At 36.2% G+C, this 24127-nt stretch overlaps 1 protein-coding gene and 1 long non-coding RNA gene across 8 annotated transcripts in view; one reads left to right on the top strand and one right to left on the bottom strand.

The window, feature by feature from the left end:
- Positions 1 to 17580, top strand: part of LOC129427621 (inter-alpha-trypsin inhibitor heavy chain H3) — a 106975-nt gene extending 89395 nt beyond the window's left edge. For all 7 annotated transcript variants that reach the window (XM_073875885.1, XM_073875886.1, XM_073875883.1 and 4 more), the window contains exons 12-22: positions 6750 to 6931; positions 7062 to 7247; positions 13047 to 13183; positions 13379 to 13527; positions 14606 to 14638; positions 15024 to 15077; positions 15188 to 15301; positions 15415 to 15616; positions 15732 to 15904; positions 15986 to 16097; positions 16178 to 17580. In XM_073875885.1, the coding sequence (XP_073731986.1) occupies positions 6750 to 6931; positions 7062 to 7247; positions 13047 to 13183; positions 13379 to 13527; positions 14606 to 14638; positions 15024 to 15077; positions 15188 to 15301; positions 15415 to 15616; positions 15732 to 15904; positions 15986 to 16097; positions 16178 to 16316 (1481 nt within the window). In that variant the 3' untranslated portion in view covers positions 16317 to 17580. The remainder of the gene's footprint in view (positions 1 to 6749; positions 6932 to 7061; positions 7248 to 13046; positions 13184 to 13378; positions 13528 to 14605; positions 14639 to 15023; positions 15078 to 15187; positions 15302 to 15414; positions 15617 to 15731; positions 15905 to 15985; positions 16098 to 16177) is intronic.
- A 2140-nt stretch (positions 17581 to 19720) lies between these two features.
- Positions 19721 to 23073, bottom strand: LOC129442865 (uncharacterized). The gene is made up of 3 exons (XR_012373162.1): positions 21935 to 23073; positions 21661 to 21808; positions 19721 to 20929 (listed from the first exon to the last, which is right to left on the bottom strand). It is a non-coding gene; the product is annotated as an uncharacterized lncRNA (long non-coding RNA).
- Positions 23074 to 24127: the final 1054 nt, after the last annotated feature.

A 24127-nucleotide genomic window follows, 5' to 3' on the forward strand; every position in this document is an offset into this window, starting at 1 on the left:
TCGCTGGTGCGATGCTGAATTGATGAACGGTTAAGGGGTTTTCCGGTGACAGACTGAACTTTTAGTTTCTGTTGGATGGCCTCTTTCTGGATGTTAAACTCCTGGCAGAGCAGGGCTGAGATGAAGTTCCTGGCTGACCCAGAGTCGAGAAGGGCAGACACTGTAACAGCGAGATTACGAAATGATAACTTAACTTTGGCTGTCAAAGGAGTGTATATGTGTTTTTCTGGCTCACCAGAGCTCTTGGTGGACGGATGGGGCATTCCGTGATAACATGCCCTTTGCTGGCACAGTATAAGCACAGACCCTGGGTCATCCGCCGTTGTCACTCTGACAGTTGGATCCGTGTTGAGTCCAGCTGCATCGGTTCTGGTTCTGGAGAGGGCAGCTCTGGTGGGCGATAAAGTGCAACAATGGAACGATGGCATGCTAACATCTGATTCTCCGTGCGGATCGCTCTCTGAATGAAACTTTAGAGCCCGATGGTATCATCAGATGTAAACAGCTGTAAACGAAGCTCTGGATTAAGACCATTGCGATATGTGGTTATGAGGGTCCGTTCAATGGCATATAAAGGGTCAATGGCATATAAATAGAAGTCCGGAGGGAAACCACAGGTACACAGACACACTGCAAAATCCAAAACTTCACTGAAGATGATGATGATAGAAATATATTTTTGATAAACAGAGAGTCAGGTTAAGTCCACAATAGCTCACAATATAGTTTGCTTAGACGAGACCGGACAGATAGTGTGTGTCTGTGGCAAGGGCGTAACTTTGGGTCTACCATTGGGGGGTTACACTCTCGGCATATTTATTTATTTATTGAATCATTTTCTTGTGTGAAAGTTAACATGCTTATTTGCGTTCCTGTATTAGAAATACATTGTGATACTTTTACTGATTTAGACTACTTAACGTAAATGCAGTTGTTCAGTTGACTATTTATGCCATAATGATACAGTAGTTAAATTAAGTGTTTAAGCACTACCCAGCAGTAGCAGCTTCCAATTAATTGATTTTTTTGTGTGTGTTCAATATTTTATCAAAAAAGAAACAAGAACTTAAAGATTAATCAATTGAATCATTGTATTGGCACCTACATGCAGCAAATGTATTATGAACTATTCAACTCTCAATACATTACACAATACAGGGTGGCAAACTGAAGTGTAGCTTGCACCTTTATTCAGAACAGATTTCACATATTGGTGGGCATCACCAAAACTCACCATCCACTAACAAAATCTAAACAAAAGCATGTAAAGAACCAGTCAGGACATTACAGATTATTTAAAAGAGAATACTATCTTTCTTGCTGGCAAATGAAATTAATAAAGAAAACGAACAATAGTGTTCATTTGGAATATTTCATATTTATTCAAATCTGAATGATGTGATAATATTGGGGGGGGTATATTAGCTGGGGCACGTTCAATCTCACACCGGTGCGCAACGTTTTGCTATGGTTTCCGGGTTGAACGACATGTTTCCTTGAAACGTTGTGCAACGGAATGCAACAGGTTTTAGAAGCGTTTTCTCTTGTTTGGTGGGTGTGTCAGAAATGTCAGCCCAATCACCGGCAAGATGTATAAAACCACGCAATAGTAAAGAGACAGCTCGCTCAATGGGTTCAAGTTGGAATGTTGTCTTTCATTCTGGACGGCAAGGTCAGTGACTGTAACATCGAGGGTATTTTACAGTATTAAACACACATTTATAACGATTTCATTAGGCTTCAGAAACATTTAAAAAAGAACACAAAGACTGGCCTCTCAGCTACCATAGTTGCAACTCTTGGTCATCACAACAGGGTGTTCAATGCATCACCGTTTCAGTTTAATAAGCGTTGTGCAACGTTTTGTCGGGGCTGAACGCAGCCCTGGATTTGATTTTTGCGGGGGTCGTTACTGTACCTGTAGCCAGAATCTTTTTTTCCCAAATGAATATGGCCAATTGTTGTTGCTGTACTGGCATAGGCCTACTCTTTGATGTTCATAATGGCAGCCATATTTCAGTTATTTGCAGATTGAGCTATGTACAATGGATATGTGTTAAGTTGTTTGCCAATTAACGACATGGCAGAAATTGTGCTCGAAAGGCTGAAACAAATGTAGGCATGTCAGAATTACAGTTATGCCGCTTACATAATGTAGCCTTTTTTAATGTTTGATGACAAGATAGAGACTTAAGGAAAGTTATGTAGACTAATAATTTAAGTTTAATGTCCTAATAATCAGCGTACTTACTTGTTTATCCCACAGCTGACATGGAACGTTATTAACCAGTTTGGGAACTTTATTTTTTCGTTCTAACTGGTTCACGAACATCAATTTTAGGGTTGTTACATTTCTTGCACACACACACACACACACACACACACACACACACACACACACACACACACACCACTTTCAAATGACATTTACGTCCATGGTCTATACTGCAGCGCAACCCCAGAGTTTTTTTTTAACTAAAAAAGTGTCTGCAGAGTTAACAAAAGTCCCTGTTTACAAGGGTTGAAAACTCTGGAAGTGTGTATGCCAGTGGGGAATCTTCAGGGCCTTGTACGGCTTCAGAGAAGGCCTAAAAAAAGTATAATAAAAAATGTATTATTAATAATAATAATAATAATAATAATACATAATAAAGTTTTTAATAAAAATAAGTTTTTAATCTTTTAAATTTCTTTTTAATTTAATTTAAATTTAATACAATACATGTAATATATTTTCTCTCATCTATATTCTAACGTTAAGCTTACTGTCAGGTTCATGTCATGAAAACATCTTATCCAATCAGAATCGTCTGTCTCTATTAAGGCCCGGTTAGCTGACTCATTCATTGGTTAGGACTTCACGAATCCCAGGGAAGGCCAAGCTATGTGTTTTGGTGTGGAGAGTGATGGGCAAATTGACCAATCACGCTTTGATTTCAAGTGGGCAGGTAAAAAACAAAACATCGCAAGCCTTCATGAAGTCCTAATCATAGACCTTTAATATTAATACAGTCTAATGGTCCGAATCTCTGCGGTGAGAGTGGTTGAGTAAATGGCGGAAGACATAATTGACGTTGTGGCTAGCTTGATTAGCCTGACTACGTCAGACTTCGTACTTCCGCTAAATTTCATTACGCTTCTGTACTCAGTCTGAGATACCTCCCATTCAAACAGTTTTCCTCCGGCATCGAGACGACCGACAAATCAACGAACAGAGGGCGGGCTGAGAGCCGTGACGTAGACGCTAAGCGCCGAATCACGGTTGTAGTTTGTAGTGGACATGGAGACACAGAAAGCTATTTGCTCTGTTGTGGAGAACCGGCACTTGCCAACTTAAAGGTGCAATTTGTAAAATATTTGCAGTAAAATCTCAAAAAACCACTAGGCCAGTGTTATATATTTTGTCCAGCTGATTACTATCAATATCTGTAATGCTTTCTACTACTTGTAAATCGTGAGAAAATTTCCATTCAAAACATTGACACGTGGCAGTGCAGTCTCCTGTCAATGACGTTAATATCCATGTGACCCTTTGTCACCGCCTTTACTGACGTAAACCACATGACCACACTGGTCGAGCTCGAAAAAATAAAATGGCGACCAAGGAAGCGGCTGGAGCACAAATTTAGTGAAAATAAACGCATATTTTCACTTTTTAAGCATTTTAATTTCATTTCTAGCGAGAAATTAGTATTGTAGTTTTCAAATATGTGATTAGTTATCACAAAGGCGCTCTCTGTTTATATTTCAAACACGCTGCCTTTGAAGTGCGTCGGAAAGCCTTTCTCTGAGCGGCCTTCAGGCCTCCGAGTCCGAAGTCATGTCCTCATGAGGCAGCGAGGCCACAAGTCCTCACAGTCCTCACTGCCTTGAGTTTTCGGACGCAGCCAGTGTTGTGGACAAATGCGGAACTACGCGCTTGCTTATGGACTTATGGATATCTCTGTACCGTCTGCCGCTGGTTGTGTCAGCTCCTGTAAGCGTACAGGCCAACCAAACGACCCAAGAAGAGTTTGGAACAAAACGAGGGAGGATCAATTTGGTGTTGCATTATTTGGATAGAGAGAGCTTCACGCCAACATTTAACTAGACCGAGATTCTGATCCTGCTTGTGTTTTACGCGATGGGTGAGTTGTTTTGATTCGTAACCCTTCAAAAAACGTATGCTATTATATTGATGACAACATTACTGTAATCAGCGCGTCTTCCCGCGGACGATATGCACATCAAAAGGTATTGTACAGCAATATAAATGGTCATTTTAAGACACTTCACAATAAGATTTATACTGTCAATACATTATGTGAAAAATCATTGTAGATTGTAAGTTGAAAACTTAATTCTGAGCTGTGTTTACCATCGAATTTGGACTAATACTGTAATATCAATAAGACTTACAATTTCGTTTTGAACATCACATATAAACTTACATAATGAAATAAACGATGTCATCAAACGCAACATTTATTAGACTTGATTACCTTATCCATCAACGTGATTTCTCGTTCTCGTCTGATTGATGGCTAAAGTTAAAGACTACAAATCCCATAATTCCACGCTGCTTCAGAGCGTCAGTAAACAACATCATTGTTTTTGTTTGATCTGGCGCCATCTTTCGGCACATAAATACAAATTGTATCTTTAAACCCGAACAAGAAAAGTGTTTGTTAAACATTTTGAATGGAGATTATGTTGTTGCCCCACTCCCGACAAGTTTTTGGAAAAGTTTAATTTATCAACTTTACCGATCGTCAGCGAGAAACTGTGTGCAGCACAGCTTGACGTGCACAACGATCGAGAAATCATGGAAGGGATTTATATTGTTCACAGTTAATGGTGGAGGACGCATGGGCAAGCATTCTTTGGTGACATTCCTGATTAACGTTAACCAGAAAATAAGGTAGGAAGATTTAATTTACATATGGTTATGGTTGTCTGGTGGAAGAGTTTGAGAGGAGAGAGGGGCGTTCCTCCCGTTAGACGTGAGTGGAAAGACACCGTAAGGATAGTGTTCAACTAGCTCTGGCCGGATTTACTTTACATAATCTGCAAAAGTCGTTCATAGCCATGTTAACTCTGGTATTTCGCTCAATGGGTTTGTTTTCACATCATACGAGTATTTTACAGCAGAGATTCGATGCGGCTGAGCCGGCGCATAACGCACATCATATCCAAATGTTATGTGTGATTGGCTTACGTTTAGACCAATGATTTTAAACTTCAGACAAGCCCCTCCCACGAGAAGGAAAACGATTGTCAATTATGCCCAGCCAGACTCTGTCTATGAAGCGAAGCAAAATAGCAGAGGATGGTATTACCAGGCTATAGCTTGATAGGGCTGAGGTAAAAACGAAATGACTTAAGCGGGTACTCGTGAAGAGAACAGCCGGGGGAAGCGCGTGCAGAGGACCGCAGCGCATATCAGACTTCGAAAGCTATTTGTAAACACGAGAAGAATAATGGGTTTAATTATACTTTCACTTCCTGACAGTTTCACTTGTTACGTGAGGATATGTGAAGAAATAAACTTAATAGTGTGGCCTTAGCCATCACAGGATAGTAATGACTGACAAGACGACCCCGGATTAAATACAATATAATTAAATAACTAAATCTTAGATAAAGCAAAAACAATCAAAAATTTTTTCCTCCCTAGATAGCCCGACGGGCAGGGCGGAGATACATTTTGGTAGCCCGACAAGAATTCGCAATAGCCCCGGGACCTCTGGGTTCGGGCTAACGATTTTGCGAGCCATATAACAGTTATAAGCCATAAGGAGGTGCACTGAGAACGCAGGATGCTACATTTCCCCTTATGAAAAAAGGATTAACAAGCTATCCTACAGCTAAATATATATTTACAAAAAAAGAAATTAATTAATTAAAGAACATAATTTAGGCTTGTTAAATGCAAATTTACGAGCCCCTGTCATTACAGAGCAGCAGAGTCTGTATTTGTGTTTATCAGTTAAAGTAATTTTAAACTTTAAAACTGCATTTAAAGGCAGACAATGCCAATTCTGTAATTTAACTTTGCGTGCTCAGAATTTTTACGCGTTCACTGTATGATTTAACGACATACGAATATGTATATTCTGAATAGAAAATTTTACGAAAAACAAAATACTCTCAATTTATTTGGGTTTTTATTCCCCCCATGCTCACTTGTCTCCATTTCCCTGCTTTTAAGAATTAAGGCGGTGTCGTAGAACCAATTCATTAAACTTGTGACTTTAAAGGCGGAGTCCACGATGTTTGAAAAACGGTTTGGAAAAGGAGACGGGCCGACTACCAAAACACACTTATAGCCAATCAAATCAAATCAAATGCCGGGTTGCGTATGTGTGGGGCGGGTCTATCAACAGAAGGTCCAGATTCTATTGGGGTAGGAGCGTGTTTGTTTAGGTGATTTCAAATATCAACATTGGCTTTCAAACATCATGGACTCCGCCTTTAATTTATTGCACCATGCGTAATTGCGCATGGAGAGGCATTTGCACTTCATTGCATGTTTTGAAGGCCCAGCTGTAGTACTCATGGTTCGCCACTGGCGTAACTGTAGCAAAAGTAATGCATCTTAAAACGAAAACACATTAATGTAAACATAGTCTAAATGGTACAATTTTGGGGGGGCTTAGCGGTTTCTATATTATCCAGCAGTTTTTTTATGTACATTGTTTTCTGTCTTGTTCAATTGCCTGTGTATTTTAAATAAATGAATGAATAATGCATTTCATACTCTGTTTAAGATCCAAGAAGTCTTCCTGAGATCCAGGAAAGCATTCGTAATGCCATTGGTGGGAACTTCAGTGTGTTCTCTTTGGCCTTTGGCAACGATGCAGATTATGGATTTTTGGACGTTTTGAGCAAGCAGAATAATGGAGTAGCGCGCAGAATTTATGAGTATTCAGATGCTCCACTTCAGCTAAAGGTACAGAACACTCTATAATGTAGATTCCTCTAACGTTGATAAATATTGAAATCAGTTGCTTGTGTTGCCATTAGTTATTGTGAAAACCTGAACACTGTCACTGATGGTTTGCTAATGATTTACTGTCAAGGGATTTTATGAAGAAGTGGCAAGTCCTCTCCTTTCAGACGTGAAGTTTCACTATCCTGATAACACTGTTAACTCGCTGACAAAAAGCCACTTTAAACAGCTCTTCAACGGCTCTGAGATCATGGTCGCTGGCCAACTTAATGACATTGAAATGAACAACTTTTTGGTTGAAGTATCTGCACAAGGGGTGAGTGTATCAAACATCCTATATTGAAATCATTCTTCCCTTTACGCAGGAGCCGATCCACGCACACGGTGTGTGTATGTATGTGTGAGTGCGTGCGCAAACGAGAGAGAGAGAGAGAGAGAGAGAGAGAGAGAGAGAGAGAGAGAGAGAGAGAGAGAGAGAGAGAGAGAGAGGCAGCGTAGCGCTGATTTATGCTTCTGATACTGTTGTCTTTTTCTAGTTTGTTTTACTAAACGGCATATCTGCTATTTTAACTCCTAAAAAAAAATCCTTAAGGATTTTGTTTAACTCCTAAAAAAGAATAGAGTAATGGTGACAGCCCTAAATTCAATGTAGAGATATATGCAGTATAGTCCTAACAAGCATTAAAAGTGTTATATTAACTGTGTTTTTAGCTGGTAGATCTTGTCGGCTTTATTATTTTAAAAGTAGATCACCACACAAAAAAAGTCTGGACACGCCTGGTGTACAGTAAACTAATATTAATGAACCCCTCTAATATCCTGGTATCTATTAAGAAAGGAAATGATTACATGTCAGTGTGATTAATATAACATGTTGTAGTGGAAAAAGCAAATTTCTGTCTTTGCAGTTTTTTTTATTGCAAATGTATTTGTATCTTATTACTGCTATGCATGTGAAAATGCCCTCTAAGATAGATTCAGTTTACATATTGTACACATGTGAGAATATACAGCTTTTTTGGTCTCCTTAAAGGGAAAGTTACCAAAAAAAAAAATGAAATTCTGTCATCATTTACTTACTGTCAAGTTGTTCCAAACCAACATTTTTTCATTCTGTTGAACACAATGAAAGATATTTTAAAGAATGATTGTAACCAATCAGATCTGTAGCATTACTGACTTCCATACACTCTTAAAAAAAATGGTTCTATATCGAACCAGAAATGGTTCTATCACCCGCTTCATATATGGAACCCCCAAATGGTTCAATATAGAACCACTTTAATGGGTTCATTAAAAAGAACCCCAAATGGTTCTTTGAATCAAAGTTAGATGGTTCTATCTAGAAAATTATAAAAGTTTACTATTTATTAATTGTATTATACAGAAATATAAATCTATAAAAATTACTTAAAATCACATCTCTTTATTCTGTATTAGACAGCAAAACTTTGGTTTACATTTAAAATGTCTCATTACATTCAACCATTTAGTTATTTAATTATTTCCATTAAGCATTTTCACTTTTTAATAAACATACATATACATATATATATATATTGCATCTCTGTATTAAACAGCTAAACTATTAATTACACTATACATAAAAAATTTTGTTCAAGTTATTTCCCTTACGCATAGATACTGTACAGTATATGCAGTACTAAGTTTTAGTAACTTTTACATGTGTCTGAAATGATGAAAGAAATCACGGTAACACTTTACAATAAGGTTCATTAGTTAACATTAGTTAGCTACATTAGTCAACATGAACTAATAATGAACTGCACTTATACAGCCTTTATTAATCTTTGTTAATGTTAATTTCAACAATTACTTATACTTTATTAAAATCTTGTTAACATTAGTTAATGCACTCTGAACTAACATGAACAAGCAATTAAAGCTTAAATTTTTATTAACTAACATTAACAAAGATGAATAAATACTGTAACAAATGTATTGCTCGTGGTTTGTTCAAGTTAGTTAATACATTAACTAATGTTAACTAATGAACCTTATTGTAAAGTGCCACCGAAATCACAATGCATTTAAAGACAATTCATGAACAATCTATTAAATAGAATGACAATTTACACAAGTTGATTGTACATTTGTTTTGTACAGGTATTAAAACTTAAGCATATATTTTATAAATTAATGTCACTGTGTGCTTAATGGCAAAAGGGTATTGAACATTGAGGAGAAAAAAAACGCAAACAGTTGTCACGGAGTGACTATGCGGGGCGGAACCAAAAGGAGAGTGAAGAGGTTCCGCCCGGACCGGTTTGTACAGACACCGGCACTTCCGGGTTCCCCGGGAATCCCCGCACTCACTGAAACAAGGCACAGCTGTGTGAGTGACATGGCGAGCGATGGTTGGGCGAGCCACGCCATGGAGGAGGATATAAAGAGAGAAGGTAGAAGTTACTGTAAGGGTCGCAGAGTCCGAAGAGTCCGCAGGCTCTGCTGATCCGGTGACCGCTAGGTAGCGGGCGGAAAGAGTGCGGGGCTGGTCCGGGCGAAAGGACGGCGTGGTTGTGTATAGCAAGTTACTTGTCAGAGTGAAGTTTGATCGCGTTGGATATACGCTGCAGATGCCGGCTGGGTTGTTAGTCGTTCGGGTGCTGAAATACGTAGTTCTGCTACGGCTAGGAGCTGTGGAGGGAGAATAAACACTGTTCAACAGTCAAGTAAGAACCTCTTGAAACGGAAATACACAAAGCTTTCTTGAAGTGTTGTTCTGTGTCCTTGTCGTCCGTACTCACCTTAGGAGGGTCTTGGACCTTTGTGGATGCCATCAGGGGCCGCCGCGACGGTGTGTGCCCAACCCACACAGATACGCTCTCTAGTGGTGTTCCAGCTGGAGTCACGTGGAAACCCCTCCAACGTCCCTGGCCCCGTAATACTCCCCCTGAGGGCGAGAAGCGAGATTTTTAGATTCCCATTCCCCACTTTAGTTTTAAATAATTTAAATAAAGTTTCTATTTTTATATTTTACTTATCTCTGGTTTGTCTGTTCATTGGGGTGCTTTGGGACCTCCTCGAGGTGGAACTAGGAGGAGCGTGATCCGTGACAGGGGCGGTCCGCTTCTCCGACCTGTGACACAGTCATTCCACAGCCTGTGATGTCAATGTCTTCCACATATTAAGTTCACATTGTCCATTATAAAGTTGATACTTTCAGATTTGAGAAGATCAGGAGAGCCGTTGAACACTATGGTTGTTGTGGGACCTTTGGGTTCCTGTAAAACAAACATTTCACCTTTTAAGTGCTTCTTACCAATTAACAGAAGCCATCAAATAGACTTAAAATTATCCCATAATAACACAAATAAAGTATGACAACTAGGCGACACTCACGAAAAAACAAGACTCATAATAAATGATGTGGAGCTGTATGCTATTTAAGGGTAAACAGAGTAATATTTTTATATTTGCATTGAATGTTACTTTAAATAAAGTGCCTCAAATGCTAACTAAATTACAGAAGACTATACTTACACTATTTACACAGTCAAGGAAGCTGGGATTTTCTTGAAATAATGCTGGCAATAACATAAGTGCAGCATTCCTCACCAGACCTACAAAGATACAAATTATTGTACAGTACAGAAATCAATTACAGGGACATTTTACTCAAAAAAGAAAACTTCAGGAGAACACTAACACAAAAAAAGATTTTGAAGAATGTCTGTAACCGAACAACTCTGCTAGCAATTTAATGGACACAAAACCAATGCAGGTCAATGGGCACCATTGTTGTTCGATTACCATACTTTTTCAAAATATCTTCTGTTGTGTTCTGCTGAAGAAAGTGACGACAATTTTAATTTGTGGGTAAACTTTAACTCTTTCTCAGCCAGCGTCTCTTAATTAACAAGTTTACTCTTCAATGGCAAGGAAAAAGTTTATACTAACATTATTTTCATATTTTCACTTATACAATTTATAGGTGCTAGAACCTTTACATTGACAATGCAAATAAAGCTACTTTACACTGGACAAAGAACAAGCACCTTCTGTGGTTTCCTCTCCAATGAGATTGGCGTAGAGATGTTTTTTACTTCCTTCTTTTGCACTCCTGATGATGTTTGGGGCCATTTTATTTAGAGATGTTTCCATGTTCTTCACCAAGTCTGTTCCAAACCTCATTGTCATTCCATGCAGCATCTTAAAACACAAAATCTTTATATATCCACTTTCAGACAAACAAGTTCCTTAAAGTCTACATTAACTTGAGGTTGCAATTGATGTATTTTTCAAAACACAATGTTCAATAAAAAAAAATAGTGTGAAATATACAGAATTTAAATTAAGTCCTCAAACACTTTACAGTCTTTAATGCTAAATTCTAAATGAAATACAAACAGTAAGAATTATCATTAAAGCTACAAAACACAGATTTCTTTAATTTTGCTCTTTGATGAACATTAGTGACAGTCAGGTTTACGAGGTCTTTTAAGCACCTTACCTTTTTGGATCAATGGGGTTTATATTTTAAAGCCAGTGACGTGTCTGATCATTTATTAACCATGGTTATCTGTGGGGGAGAGGAAAAAAGCATAAATTACACATCACAAACCAAATACACATAAAAACCTGAACACGTTTGGTTTTTAAAACATTTGAATGTTAAATGTAAGTGTCTTAACAGCTACCATCACATTAATTATTTGTGTGCATCACAGCATGCATATCTAACGTACTTGTTGCGGATACGAACGCTGCACTGCAATCGTGCATTTATAATACAGACCGGCGGAATGTTCTCAACTTTGGCCAGCAGTTTCCACTTTCCTTCCGAATTTAGCTCCAACCCTGATAAAACACTCGTGAACAAGCGAACAATACTCACGGAATATGTGTAAAACTGCGACAAACATTTAACTACATATAATTTCCCTTCTACCGTCTTCCACCCGGTTCCTTTCACCACGCGCTTCACTGAAATGACTGTCTCGAATTTCGTCTCCTTACAACACAGCTGTCTTATTGTGCTTGGCAATTTAATTTAAAATGACAAAGAAATAAAGCAGGACTGTAACGTAATTCATTAAAACCCGGAACAAAATGTATTTAACAGAGCTTTTATAACTGACGGTAGACGAAGCCCGTCAAGTGCTTCAACGTTACCAGCAGTATTTTTTACCTGAGGTAAATATTATAAATGTAGCTTCTAGTATCACTATTTTAGCACAACACATACTCTGACAAAATAAATATTAATTAATTATACTAAATGTTTCAGTAATATCGTTTCAAAAATGTAAAGTTTACTTACCTCAGGGTACAAACAAATGCCGGTCTGGAGTCCGAACTCCTCACCTCAGTTTGAAAAAAAACTGTCACGTCACGAGGCTCATCTTCGCTTATGGTGCAACGCATATATACGCCACCAGAGGGCACTTTTGCGATTATTTGTTTTTAATGCCCCTTCAGGTTAAATTAAACAAACATTGACAATTTAGAATGTACAAAATAAAGAAAACACCTGGTAATTCACCAAAAACGCAAACTGCACTGTAAGTTTCATGCTAATGTACAAACTTGCATAAAAAAGCTCACAGGAAATAAATCATACACTAAATATTAATAGCCTATTTGTTGACTCTCTCTTTATTTGACCACAGCCTATTGACACAAAAAGGTTTGTGAATGAGTTGTGTAGGTTTGTAAATTAGTTGTGTAGGTCTGCAATTATTGTGTAATCTTTAGTTTACACTTCAGTCACAAAACGTGAATTATAGAACCATTTTAATAAAAATGGTTCTTTGCCTTCCAAGGGTTCTATATGGAACCCTTTTTTTGGTAAAAGGTTCTATTGGCCAAGTATAGAACCCCACGGTTCTATATAGAACCTCAAGGAACCTTTTTTTTTTAGAGTGTAGTCAGAAAAATATATATATAGTATGGAAGTGAATGTTGCCCCAGATTTCTTTCATTGTGTTCAACAGAACAAAGTCATTTATACAGGTTTGTAACAATTTGATGATGAGTAAATGATGACAGAATTTTCATTATTTTGTGGACTATTCTTTTAACAATCCTCTTTATTTGTAAAATGGTTTGCGGGACACCTATAACTGATCTAGCTTTGCTTTAATTTCAACAGCTGGATAATTTTGAGGTGAAAGGTCAGGCAATTTCTCAGGATTGGAAAACCATATTCCCTGATGAAGACTACGTATTTGGAAATTTCATTGAGCGTCTATGGGCGTATCTGACCATCCAGGATCTCTTGGATAAAAAGTCAGCATCTTTAGCACAATGACTGAAAAAGGCCAACAATCCTGATCTCTATTTAACTTTTTGTAAAAAATAAAAGAACAATAAAGTAAAATTAAATGTTAAAAAAAATCCAATTTACATGAATTGTGTTTATTATTTTAGTTTCAGTTTAGTATTTTCTTGGAGAAGTGAGAATTTTCTAATATTGTCTTACAGAGACAAGGGTTCACCAGAGGAGAAAGGAAACGTCACAGATGAGGCTTTGAAACTCTCACTGAAGTACAACTTTGTAACACCACTTACCTCAATGGTCGTCACTAAACCTGAAAGTGAGGACGCGCTCATTGCTGATAAATTGACTGAAGGTACGATAACACAAACTACCAACATGCATGTAACTGCTCAACATGTTAAAGCATCAATCATTCAAATTTCAGTCTTGCCTTCATAAATAAAAAGTAAAAAATACAGTATATATATACTTTAAGTGAAATTAAGCTATTTTTTTAGATGTTACCAATTGGAGTAATTTTTTAAGTTGATACAACTTTTACACTTTTGACAGTATACAGATGGGACAGGTGGTTGGAGTATTTGCATAATTTGGTAACACTTTCTATGAAGCCTGTATTTATAATGCATTTTAAGGGTATTTTAATGCAGTATATAATGCAGGTAATGCCTTAAAAAACATGTTGTATTATCTGATAAATAACTGTAACAACAGTTACAGTTGTGACCTTTGCCTGTGACCAGGATTACGTTTGTGGATTACCCTGTTTTGGATTTGTCTGCCTGCCCTTTTGGGTTTTTTATAATAAAACCTCCTGCACATGAATTCGTCTGGTATCTCTCTCTTGGAGACGTAAGATCTGTACTCACTCTGCCGTGGATGGTACTACCCTTTGACTGAGAGTCTCCCCGAGAGAGAGACCTGTCCCGTCCCTGTTGCTTCCGTGACGCGGCACTCACGGGAGCGGTCTACAACCCTCACCCCGTATCGGGGCCCCCAACCTTTCACCCCGTGCCTTAATAGCCGGGGATTATCCTCATCTGGTGGCTGAACTTATTTATCTCTCTCTGTGAAAATTCAATAAATTACTTCTGCATTGGAATCTATCTGTCCTTTGTCGTTCCTAACACTATAGTTATGGTAACTGTTTGGAGTTCATTATATGTTCACTTTGAAAGTTATAACCACACACAATAAAGTATAATGTATTGTAAATGTTGTTGTGATTATTATGCTTATGTAATATTATTATGTTTTTATAAGGCATTATAAATACAGCTTCATAAAAGTGTCACATTAAACGCAAAAATTTCCATCAACTGTATGACACAATCAAAAATACTGAATCTGAAAACTCTTAAATAGAATTTTGTTAATGCATTTAACTTACAGTATATGACACTCACTACTTTCTGTACACTTATTTACAGAGCAACGAGGAAAACCTCAATTCTCTGGTACAGGTACGTATATATGCTGAAGAATCAGAACACACAGAAGTGGTGTGCACATCACATAAACCCAAATTTGGGCCAGGTGCAGGACAACTGGATATGCAATCAATTAATACAAAAAGAAGTCCGCACACTGAAAAATACTGCTCCATACAAAAATTTATTTAATTAAAAGGCAACGTTTCGACCCTCAGGTCTTCATCAGGCACAGTCTCAATAAGTGAGGAACACCTTTAAATACATAACAGGTGCTCACCTTAATTAGACATGCTCACTAAGAAGTCATGTGACAGAAACGTATATACGCTGCCACACAGCAAGCATGTAAAGGGTTACACTGCAACTGATTATATGTTTAAGTGTATTTGTTATATTAAAACTTTTTTATTTGCAGGTTACAGTGCTGCACCAGTGAGCTACAGCTACCACAGTGCACCTACAAATTATGGTAAAATCTTTATTTTCTGTAATGAGTAATTAATGCATGCAAAATATAAGGTAAAGAGTCAGATTTTACTTACTGTGTATCAAAGAGAGCCTTTCTTTGCAATTGAACAGTTGATGGAGATCCACACTTTTTTATTGAGCTATCACAACAGAATGATGCCCTGTGCTTCAACATTGATGACAAACCTGGTACCATATTTAACCTGGTTAGAGACCCGCTTACAGGTGAGTATTACTAGAAGACAACAAGACAACAGCATCAGAAGAACACTGTTTCAACACATGTACATGTATATATAGATAAAGTCCATATAGTTACATGTGATGGTTGCACACAGGAATTGTGGTCAATGGACAAACCATTGGAGATAAGAAGGTTGTCCCAGGGAAGAAGGTGATGACATATTTTGGGCGCTTTGGAATCCTTCATGAGAGGTTTGGTATTAGAGTAATGGTGAGCACAAAGGAGATCTCAGTGTCTGAGGAGGGAAAAGATGCAAAGTTCTTCTGGTCTGAAACTGCCACCATCAAAGGGACCAAGTGAGATTTAGCTCTTTATTTATAGATGTGATTAAATTAAGCCTATTTTAAGTACATGTATTTTAAGAGGCAAGAAAGTAAACTGAACACTTGCAGTATTTCATTCATCCTCCAGCATGGATCTGCAGGTAATAAAAGATCGTAGTTTAACTGTGACCTTGAGGGACTCAGTCAAGTTTCTGATCATCCTGCACAAAGTTTGGAAGAATCATCCGTATCATCAAGACTATCTTGGATTCTACACCTTGGACAGCCACCTCCTATCTAAAAGTGTCCATGGCCTGCTTGGTAAAACATCTGAAGACCTTAACACACAATACTTACTTAGTACGTGCTTATTTCTGAAATGTTTTGTGATGATCTCTTCAGGACAGTTTTATCATGGTGTGGAGTTTCAGGTCAGCGACCTCTTTCCAGGAGAAGATCCAAGCAAACCAGATGCCATCATGCTTTTGAAAGGACATGAGCTTGTTGTTACCAGGTGAATTTAAGCCCTTGAATTGAACATGGTCCTGTGAGAGCTTGATGTTAACATAATGCTGCATTATTTTCTATCAACAGAGGTTGGCAGAAAGATTTCAGACAGGATGTGAAGTATGGAGAAAATAAGCCTTGTTGGTTCATTCATCATAATGGCACTGGACTTCTTGATGGAGTTCACACAGACTACATCATGTCTGATCTCTTCAAGACCATCTAATAATGAGCTTATATAGCCAGAAGAAAAAATATAGTAAACAATCTTGATGAGACAGTTAAAAGACATTCAAATGTTTTAAATGAAATTTAAAATTATAAACATTACAATTAAAGGCACTGCAGAAATACCTAAATACTTTGTAATACTGGCTGGGATAAATCTGTGATTAGATTGAAATGTAAATCTAGAACTTTGCACATTTTTAAATCAGTAATTTCTTTACAGGTGCCATAGAATGTAAAACTGTATTTATCTAGGCATAGATGAATAAATAAATATGAAGAGTTCAGATGCAAAACCATCTTGTCAGGATCCCATCACCATCCACGTCATCATTCACTCCTCCCACTCGTTCCCATTCCCCTGAATACTAATCACCACCACCTGTGTCCCATCACCATATCTCTTTAAATACCTCACCTTCACATTGAGTGCGTTTACATGCACAGTCTTACGCCGATTATGCTTAATAAACTGATAAAACGTGGGGTCATGTAAACGCGTAAATCGGTTTTCTATAATCGGGGAAAGCCCATAAACGGCGTAAGCAAAAATCGATCGGCACAGGTAGTTTTTTGCTCATTACGCCGATTTCGCGTGGCATGTAAACACCTTAACCGGCTTTCTCACGGTTTTGTCCATGTGCGCATGTCTCCGCGTATGAAAGATAAACGTCACACGCGGAGGTAAGCGCAAAGTAACGCATAAAAGTCTCCGCTCGACTAAAGCAGTTGGCAGAGAAACTGTTATAATAGCAGCTCATGTTACATTTACAGATTCTGCAGACCCGAGAAGAGATACAACAGTACAGCTTAAGGCAGATATGCCGTTGACTTTTTGAACGACTATTGTGTACTATAGGTGGTGACGTCACTGCCTGCGAGAAAACTGATAATTCTGCAAATCCTATGTAAACGCAGTTTTCTGCATAGGCGGCTTATTGATTTGCATGTAAACGCATGAAAACAGTTTTCTGTAATAAGCAGATTTTTGATAGTTATCCGCTTATGCTGTGCATGTAAACGTACTCATTCAGTCCTTGTCTGGTCTCATAATTGAATGCTAAGATTCACCAACTTCACTTACCTGGAACTCCTGATATCTTCATCTGAACCATTCCGATTATCCAGCATCCTTCACCTGCAAAAGAGAAATGATTATCTATTCAGCTAAGGGCTCTCATAAACTGCCTGTTACCAAATACTCACCTGTTTATTCTCTGCCTCAGTGTGTATTACAATAAAGTACATTTCTACTTACCTGACACCTCTTAAGTACGTTTGACATGTTTTCTTGCTGTCCTGTAGATTCAGGTTTCACAATCACCTGTAAAACTAAATAAGCAAAACCTTACATTACATGACAAATGAAAACAGTTTAACTTGACTGATGGAAATGTAAATGTACCTGTGACTGTAAGATTGATTGTGACTGAGCTGAGATGTTTAACTCAACATCAACATGCACATATCTAGCACTTGGTTGCACTATTCTCCAACATTATCTGTCTGCACAAGCGGAGGCTGCAGTTTCTGGACAGCAGTTTCAGGACCGCAGTTTTAGGACCCTCGTTTTTTTAACAGCGCCATCTAGCGAAACTGTAGCCTCTGGTGGTGCAGGCAGATGCTACTCGAAAAAGTGCCACCAATGCAGTATTTTCACCCAATTTAAACTACTTTTAAAGTTTTAGATGTTTTTAAAGGTTGAAATTAAATCTGATTTTTAGGAATGTTAAGTAATTATTGGCTCTACGTTGCATTATTTAATAACTCATCGAGTAAGATAAACAAGGAATCGTGTACTTTAGCCTTTTTAGTCAATCACATATTCAAGTACAAAGGGAATACACAAGGATGACTCTGGGGGTAGATTTAAAATGTGTGTATTTATAAAATATTGCAACAGTTGAATTTGAACACACACACACAAAATTGTGTAACACTTTACAATAAGGTTCATTAGTTAACATTAGTTAATGTATTAACTAACATGAACAAACCATAAGCAAAACATTTGTTACAGTATTTATTAACCTTAATCTTTATTAAGCTAAATAAAGATTTTAATTGTTTTTTCATGTTAGTTCACAATTCATTAACTAACTATCAAGTATTAATTGTTGAAATTAACATTAACAAATATTAATAAATGCTGTATAAGTGCAGTTTATTATTAGTCCATGGAACTAATGTAGTTAAGTAATGTAAACTAATTAATAGTGCTGGGCAAAGATTAATCACGATTAATCGCATACAAAATAAAAGTGATTATTGGTATAAATATGAGTGTGTGCTGTGTCTAATTATTATGTATAAATATATACACACACACATTCATTTATGTATTTAAGAAACATTTACATGTTTATATGTATTTATTTTAGGGCTGTCAAAAGATTAATCGCAATTAATCGCATCCAAAATAAAAGTTTGTGTTTACATAACATATGTGTGTACTATAATTATTATTTATATATAAAAACACACCCAATCATGTATATATTTAGGAAAAATGTGTTATATTTATATATAAAATATTTATATTTATATATAATATAAATTATAGAAATGTATATACAGTATTTAAATGCAAATATTTCTTAAATATATACATGAATGTGTGTGTATTATATATATACATAATATTTATACACAGTACACATACATATGCTATGTAAACACAAACTTTTATATTGGATGCGATTAATCGCGATTAATCTTTTGACAGCCCTAATTTATTTATATTTTTATATAATCTATTTTAAATATAAATTTCAAAAAATGATATATAAATAAAACAATTCTGAAATGAATATATGAATGTGTGTGTGGTTAAATATTCATAATAATTAGACACAGTACACGCACATATATTATGCAAAAAATCACTTTTATTTTGTATGCGATTAATCTTTGCCCAGCACTACTAATTAACCTTATTGTAAAGTGTTACCCAAATTTGTTCATGATGTGAACAACATAAGAACTGCATGGACAACGTCTTCACTGACTCCTAAGTGAGAGAAAGATAAAGAAATGAATGAAACCTGGAACATTTAGTTGAACGTTCAACAACTCTTTAATTTTTGATTTCAAACTTTAAAGATCTTAGTCACCACAGAGCACACACATTATATACAGTACAAAATTATATCAATCTTCATACCAAGTAATGTTCATATTAGTATTGCATACTGTTCATTACAGGATCAAAGGTTCTTGAAACATTCAAAAAACGAGTAACTAACAAGTTTTTACAACCAGCGTAATACAGTTTTCTTGTGCTGTCACTAAGTCAACACAACCTTTCATTAATTAAACGAATGTGCTAACAAGTCATTTACAGCATTATTCTATGTAAAGCACGTTGAATGACCTCTGTGTATGAAATGTGCTACACAAATAAACGCACACTGAAAAAAAAAATCCTTTCAATTTACGTAATTTTAATGTGTACATCGGTCCCACATGATCCGATTGTTTAAAACCAAAATAATTTTCCTCAAATAATTTTTGTGTGTCAGACCAAAACATTTTAATTATTTTAAGTAGTCTAATACAAATATGTTGACTCAAAGTGATATTTCTCTTTACTATAACACATTTATTTTGTAATGTTTAAGTAATTTAATTATGTAAGGGGACTAGATTTTCATCTGTAATTCCAACATGCTTTTTTAATGCTTATATTATGGGATTATGTAACTCTAAAGCAATTTCATTATGTCTCTGGCACCAGAATAATCACCCATAATTATCCAAATGTTATTTATTTCTTTTTAAATACAAAATACATTTGCATTGGCATAAAAAGTGAAGAGTTTTGTACAAATGTTTAGTGATATTGAGGCAAACCACTGCTTTCAGATCAATTCATTTAAATCATTACACATTAATTCATTAACAGTCAATAACTACAGTATTACAACAATCAGCACATGCAGTACATACATAAAGGGGCAATTTCCCAAACAGGTTGTAGATTAATTCATGACTAGGCCCTAGTTATATTAGGATGAAACTGACCCAAATGTTTAAAATAGTTACTATCACAGTAGATTTAGAAGTGCTAAAACACAAACACTGCATTCCAAAGAGACATGCAAAACAGTAAGTACTATTATTTTTAAAATGGATTTACAAACTGGAAAATATCAATCCTTCAGAAAGTCAGAGCTACAGCATTTATATAAACTGTTAATCAAAGATTCAACAAAAACAAAATACAACAACCATTTCCAAAATCGACTCTGAGCAGCAAACTGTTAATGTATTAATAAGAGAAAACACTTAAAACAGATTAAAAAAAAGTCAAAAATGAGCAGCACAGTCTTTCTGATCCTTTCACTGAAAGAAACTGTTCGTTAAAGTTACTCTCAATGCAGTTCCATTAAAATCTTTTGGATTTCCTCAAAAATAAAGCGGAGATCAGGATAGCTCAGGTTTAAGGCATACATCAGCTCAAACAACATGGCACGATGTTGCAACACCTTCATGCCTTCCAGGACTATACAAAGATCCTCTTCTTCATCACAAGAAGCAGGTTGTTTGAGAGCACAAATCCCAACATTGGTGTCTTCAAATGACCTCACTGATGCTGACTTCATCCATGCCCTGTACAAAACAAACAAATGTAGTTAAAGAAACAGAAAAAAGGTTACTGTTACAATAAAAGTGTCATTGGAAATTAGTACAATGCAAACAAATATAAATGTAAGTATACAGACCCATGTGCATTGCCACAGCATGTTACAATTGGTTACAAATATATGGGTTACAAAGCAAGGCAGCTGCACTGTCCACTGCTCTGGGTGTGTGTGTGTGGGTGTGTGTGTGTTCACTACACTGGGATGAGTTAAATAAAGAGGCCACATTTCGAGTGTGTGCTACCATACCTGACAATCACAGCAAAAGTGAATTCTCTCATTTTCTCACTCTCATGTTGTTACAAACCTGTATAAATGTCTTTGTTCTGATTAACATGAAGGAAGATATTTATTTTGAGAAATGTTTGCAACCAAACTGTTCATGAGCCCCATTCACTTCAATAGTATTATTTTTCCCCACTATGGAAGTGAATGGGGCTTATGATTGGTTTGGTTACAAACATTCCTCAAAATATCCTCCTTAGTGTTCATCAGAACAAAGACATTTATAAAGGTTTGTAACAACATGATAGGGGGTAAGTGATGAGAATTTTTATTTTTGGATGAACTACCCCTTTAAATCTTCCCAGGTGTTTTAATGACCCGTGTGCCAAAAGATGTTGTAACTAAAACATACTAAATGTTCTGTACTTCCAACAAGGTTTACACATTTTATGTCTATGAATCTATATTACTTACATCTGTCATTTGATCATTGATTGTTTGAAGCCTTTTTGCTAGCTGTCCTCCTTTCTGACAGAAGAGTTTCATCAGGTTTTTGGATTGGAGGTCCAGGTGACACGCAGGAACATTAGACAGTAGTGATTCTTTCAAATTCAGCATTTACCTGAAAACAAATTAACCAACCATTGTATATTTGAGTACTGCGAGTAAAAGAATAATAATTGTATATTAGTTACAAAAATAAGATATAGCTCCTAACAGCAGTACAAAAGTGAAAGAAATGACTTACCACTGCTGTGTAGCGCATGAAAGGATGATGGACCTATAAGAGGAAATATTCAGAGGTGAAATCAACACACAACCTCAAATGATTAAGACCACACATACACAGAACAATAATGAAATAAGTATTATATCTGTCATAGGACGCAATTTTGGACAAAATGAGATCTTAAAACAACAAGGTGCTCTTCTGAAAACGTCAGCTTTAAGGTGTGGCACTTCAAAGCGATTTTTTTTCAGTTAATATACCAGACGTCACGCGAGACATTTAAAAAAGCTTTTTCTAATAGAATCAAGTGTTGCTCGTGACGTAGCGAAGTCATGAATAACTGACGCGCGTCTGTTCATCTGATTAAGCAGACCGTTTGTTTCATACGCAATGTCATTATTAATGTAGTTAATTGATATCATCTGGTAAATTACTTACATGGATAACGTTACTCTGGACAGAATAACTTTTGGTTAGCGTTTTATTTGTCCTGACAGGTTTCCATAGAACAACTGAGTAAAAAGTGCCTCAAAAGTCAACTCAAAGCTGACAGTTTTCAACTCAGATAAAACTACCAAACGTGAAATAACATTAAACAGCTGACGTTTTTAAAACGCTGTGTTTTTCTTTATGAGCTTGACTGACTTACTCCACCAACCTCCTCCAAACTAATATTTACAACAAGTCATTGCAATGGCTACATATTGTAAACAAAAAATAGTCTATCTAGTGAAGATATATCACGTATGAAGCGAACATAAATAAATAATATAACTTACTTTAATAACGTGGTGTCCGTCTGAGAGAGTTCTTCTGACTGACTGGCAGTGACTGCTGTGCTTAGTCTTCATTTTGGCGCCCAAAAAACGATCTTTATTCTTCTTTTATGGCAATCGATGTCCTTCTCAATGAGCTATACTGCCCCTGCTGCTCAGGAGGTGCCGTTTTGTGTCCAAACCCAATTTTATTGTTTTAAGTATTCAATTCAATCAATTTTAATCAATGTGAGAATAATGTGTTCATTTTACATTCAAACAAAACATTTTAATCCTAATCAATTAAATTATGTTTACACAAGGAATATAAATATTTTGTGTTGCATATACATGTTTATTTTATTTAAATTCAAAGACCCACTAAGTCCATTTTTTTCAGTGCAGGGTTTATACAGAAATCCTTGAGTTAAATTTACTACTTTTTACTACCTTTTTTACTACCTTCAGAATATTTTTTAAAACCATCACGACACTGAATTGCAAGTGTTAATCAGCGACCTTTCTATTATTTACACAGATTTTGACATATATAACATACAAAAAAGAATTAAAGTGAAAAAAATTCTTTTGACTGAAATATTTTTCAGGCCAAGTCATATTCCTTTACCTAACACTTTATGTAGGCGAGACCAATAGCATTTTAAGAGGAGATTTTTTTGCCATAAATTCCATATTGAAGTCTCATGTGGCATATAGCTAGCTGTAGTTTGCAGAGCATTTCAGATTAAGCAAAACAGCTAAATAACTCACTATACTGTATAAAAAGAAAACATGAATATCACCACCTTTAATGAATCTTTTATTAATTATTTATTAATTGTAAATGTATTTATTTTAGCATTTACTAATAATTTTTTAATCAAAGTTGAAACTGTTAACATTAGTGAATGCACCATGAACCACCGTCAATTACTGTAATGACATAAACAAGAATTAATTAATGATTATATACTCTATATTTTTCATTGTTTGTTTATGTTATATAATGCATTTACTAATGTGAACAAATACAACTTTTTCATATCATATTATTCAGTACACATAAACGAATAATCCAGGGTCTGTTCTGTTCACACAACAGCTTACAGTCACAGCTCTAATACAGTAACGTTATGTATGAATATAAACCCTGAACGAGTAACTCGAGTCAAACTCGTGTAGAATTCGCACAGGATGTCTGTAACCATAGTGACAGTTGTTAATTGAATGACTGTACTTTATCAACAAAATATTATGTTACAATAGAGGCAGCGCTGATGTGCTAGTTTGTGCGCAATGTTTCTGCTGTTTACTTTCTCTTAAGACCTAAATGGTCGTGTTTATATGAGGATATTTGCAAAGACGGGATTTTTGAGGCATATGTGTTATTTAAGGCCAATAAAGCGGCAAAAATACGTACAACACAAGCTCAATGAGAAACGAATGCGCGGCTAGC

This window comes from Misgurnus anguillicaudatus, chromosome 14 (assembly GCF_027580225.2).
Source record: "Misgurnus anguillicaudatus chromosome 14, ASM2758022v2, whole genome shotgun sequence".
NCBI lineage: Eukaryota > Metazoa > Chordata > Actinopteri > Cypriniformes > Cobitidae > Misgurnus > Misgurnus anguillicaudatus.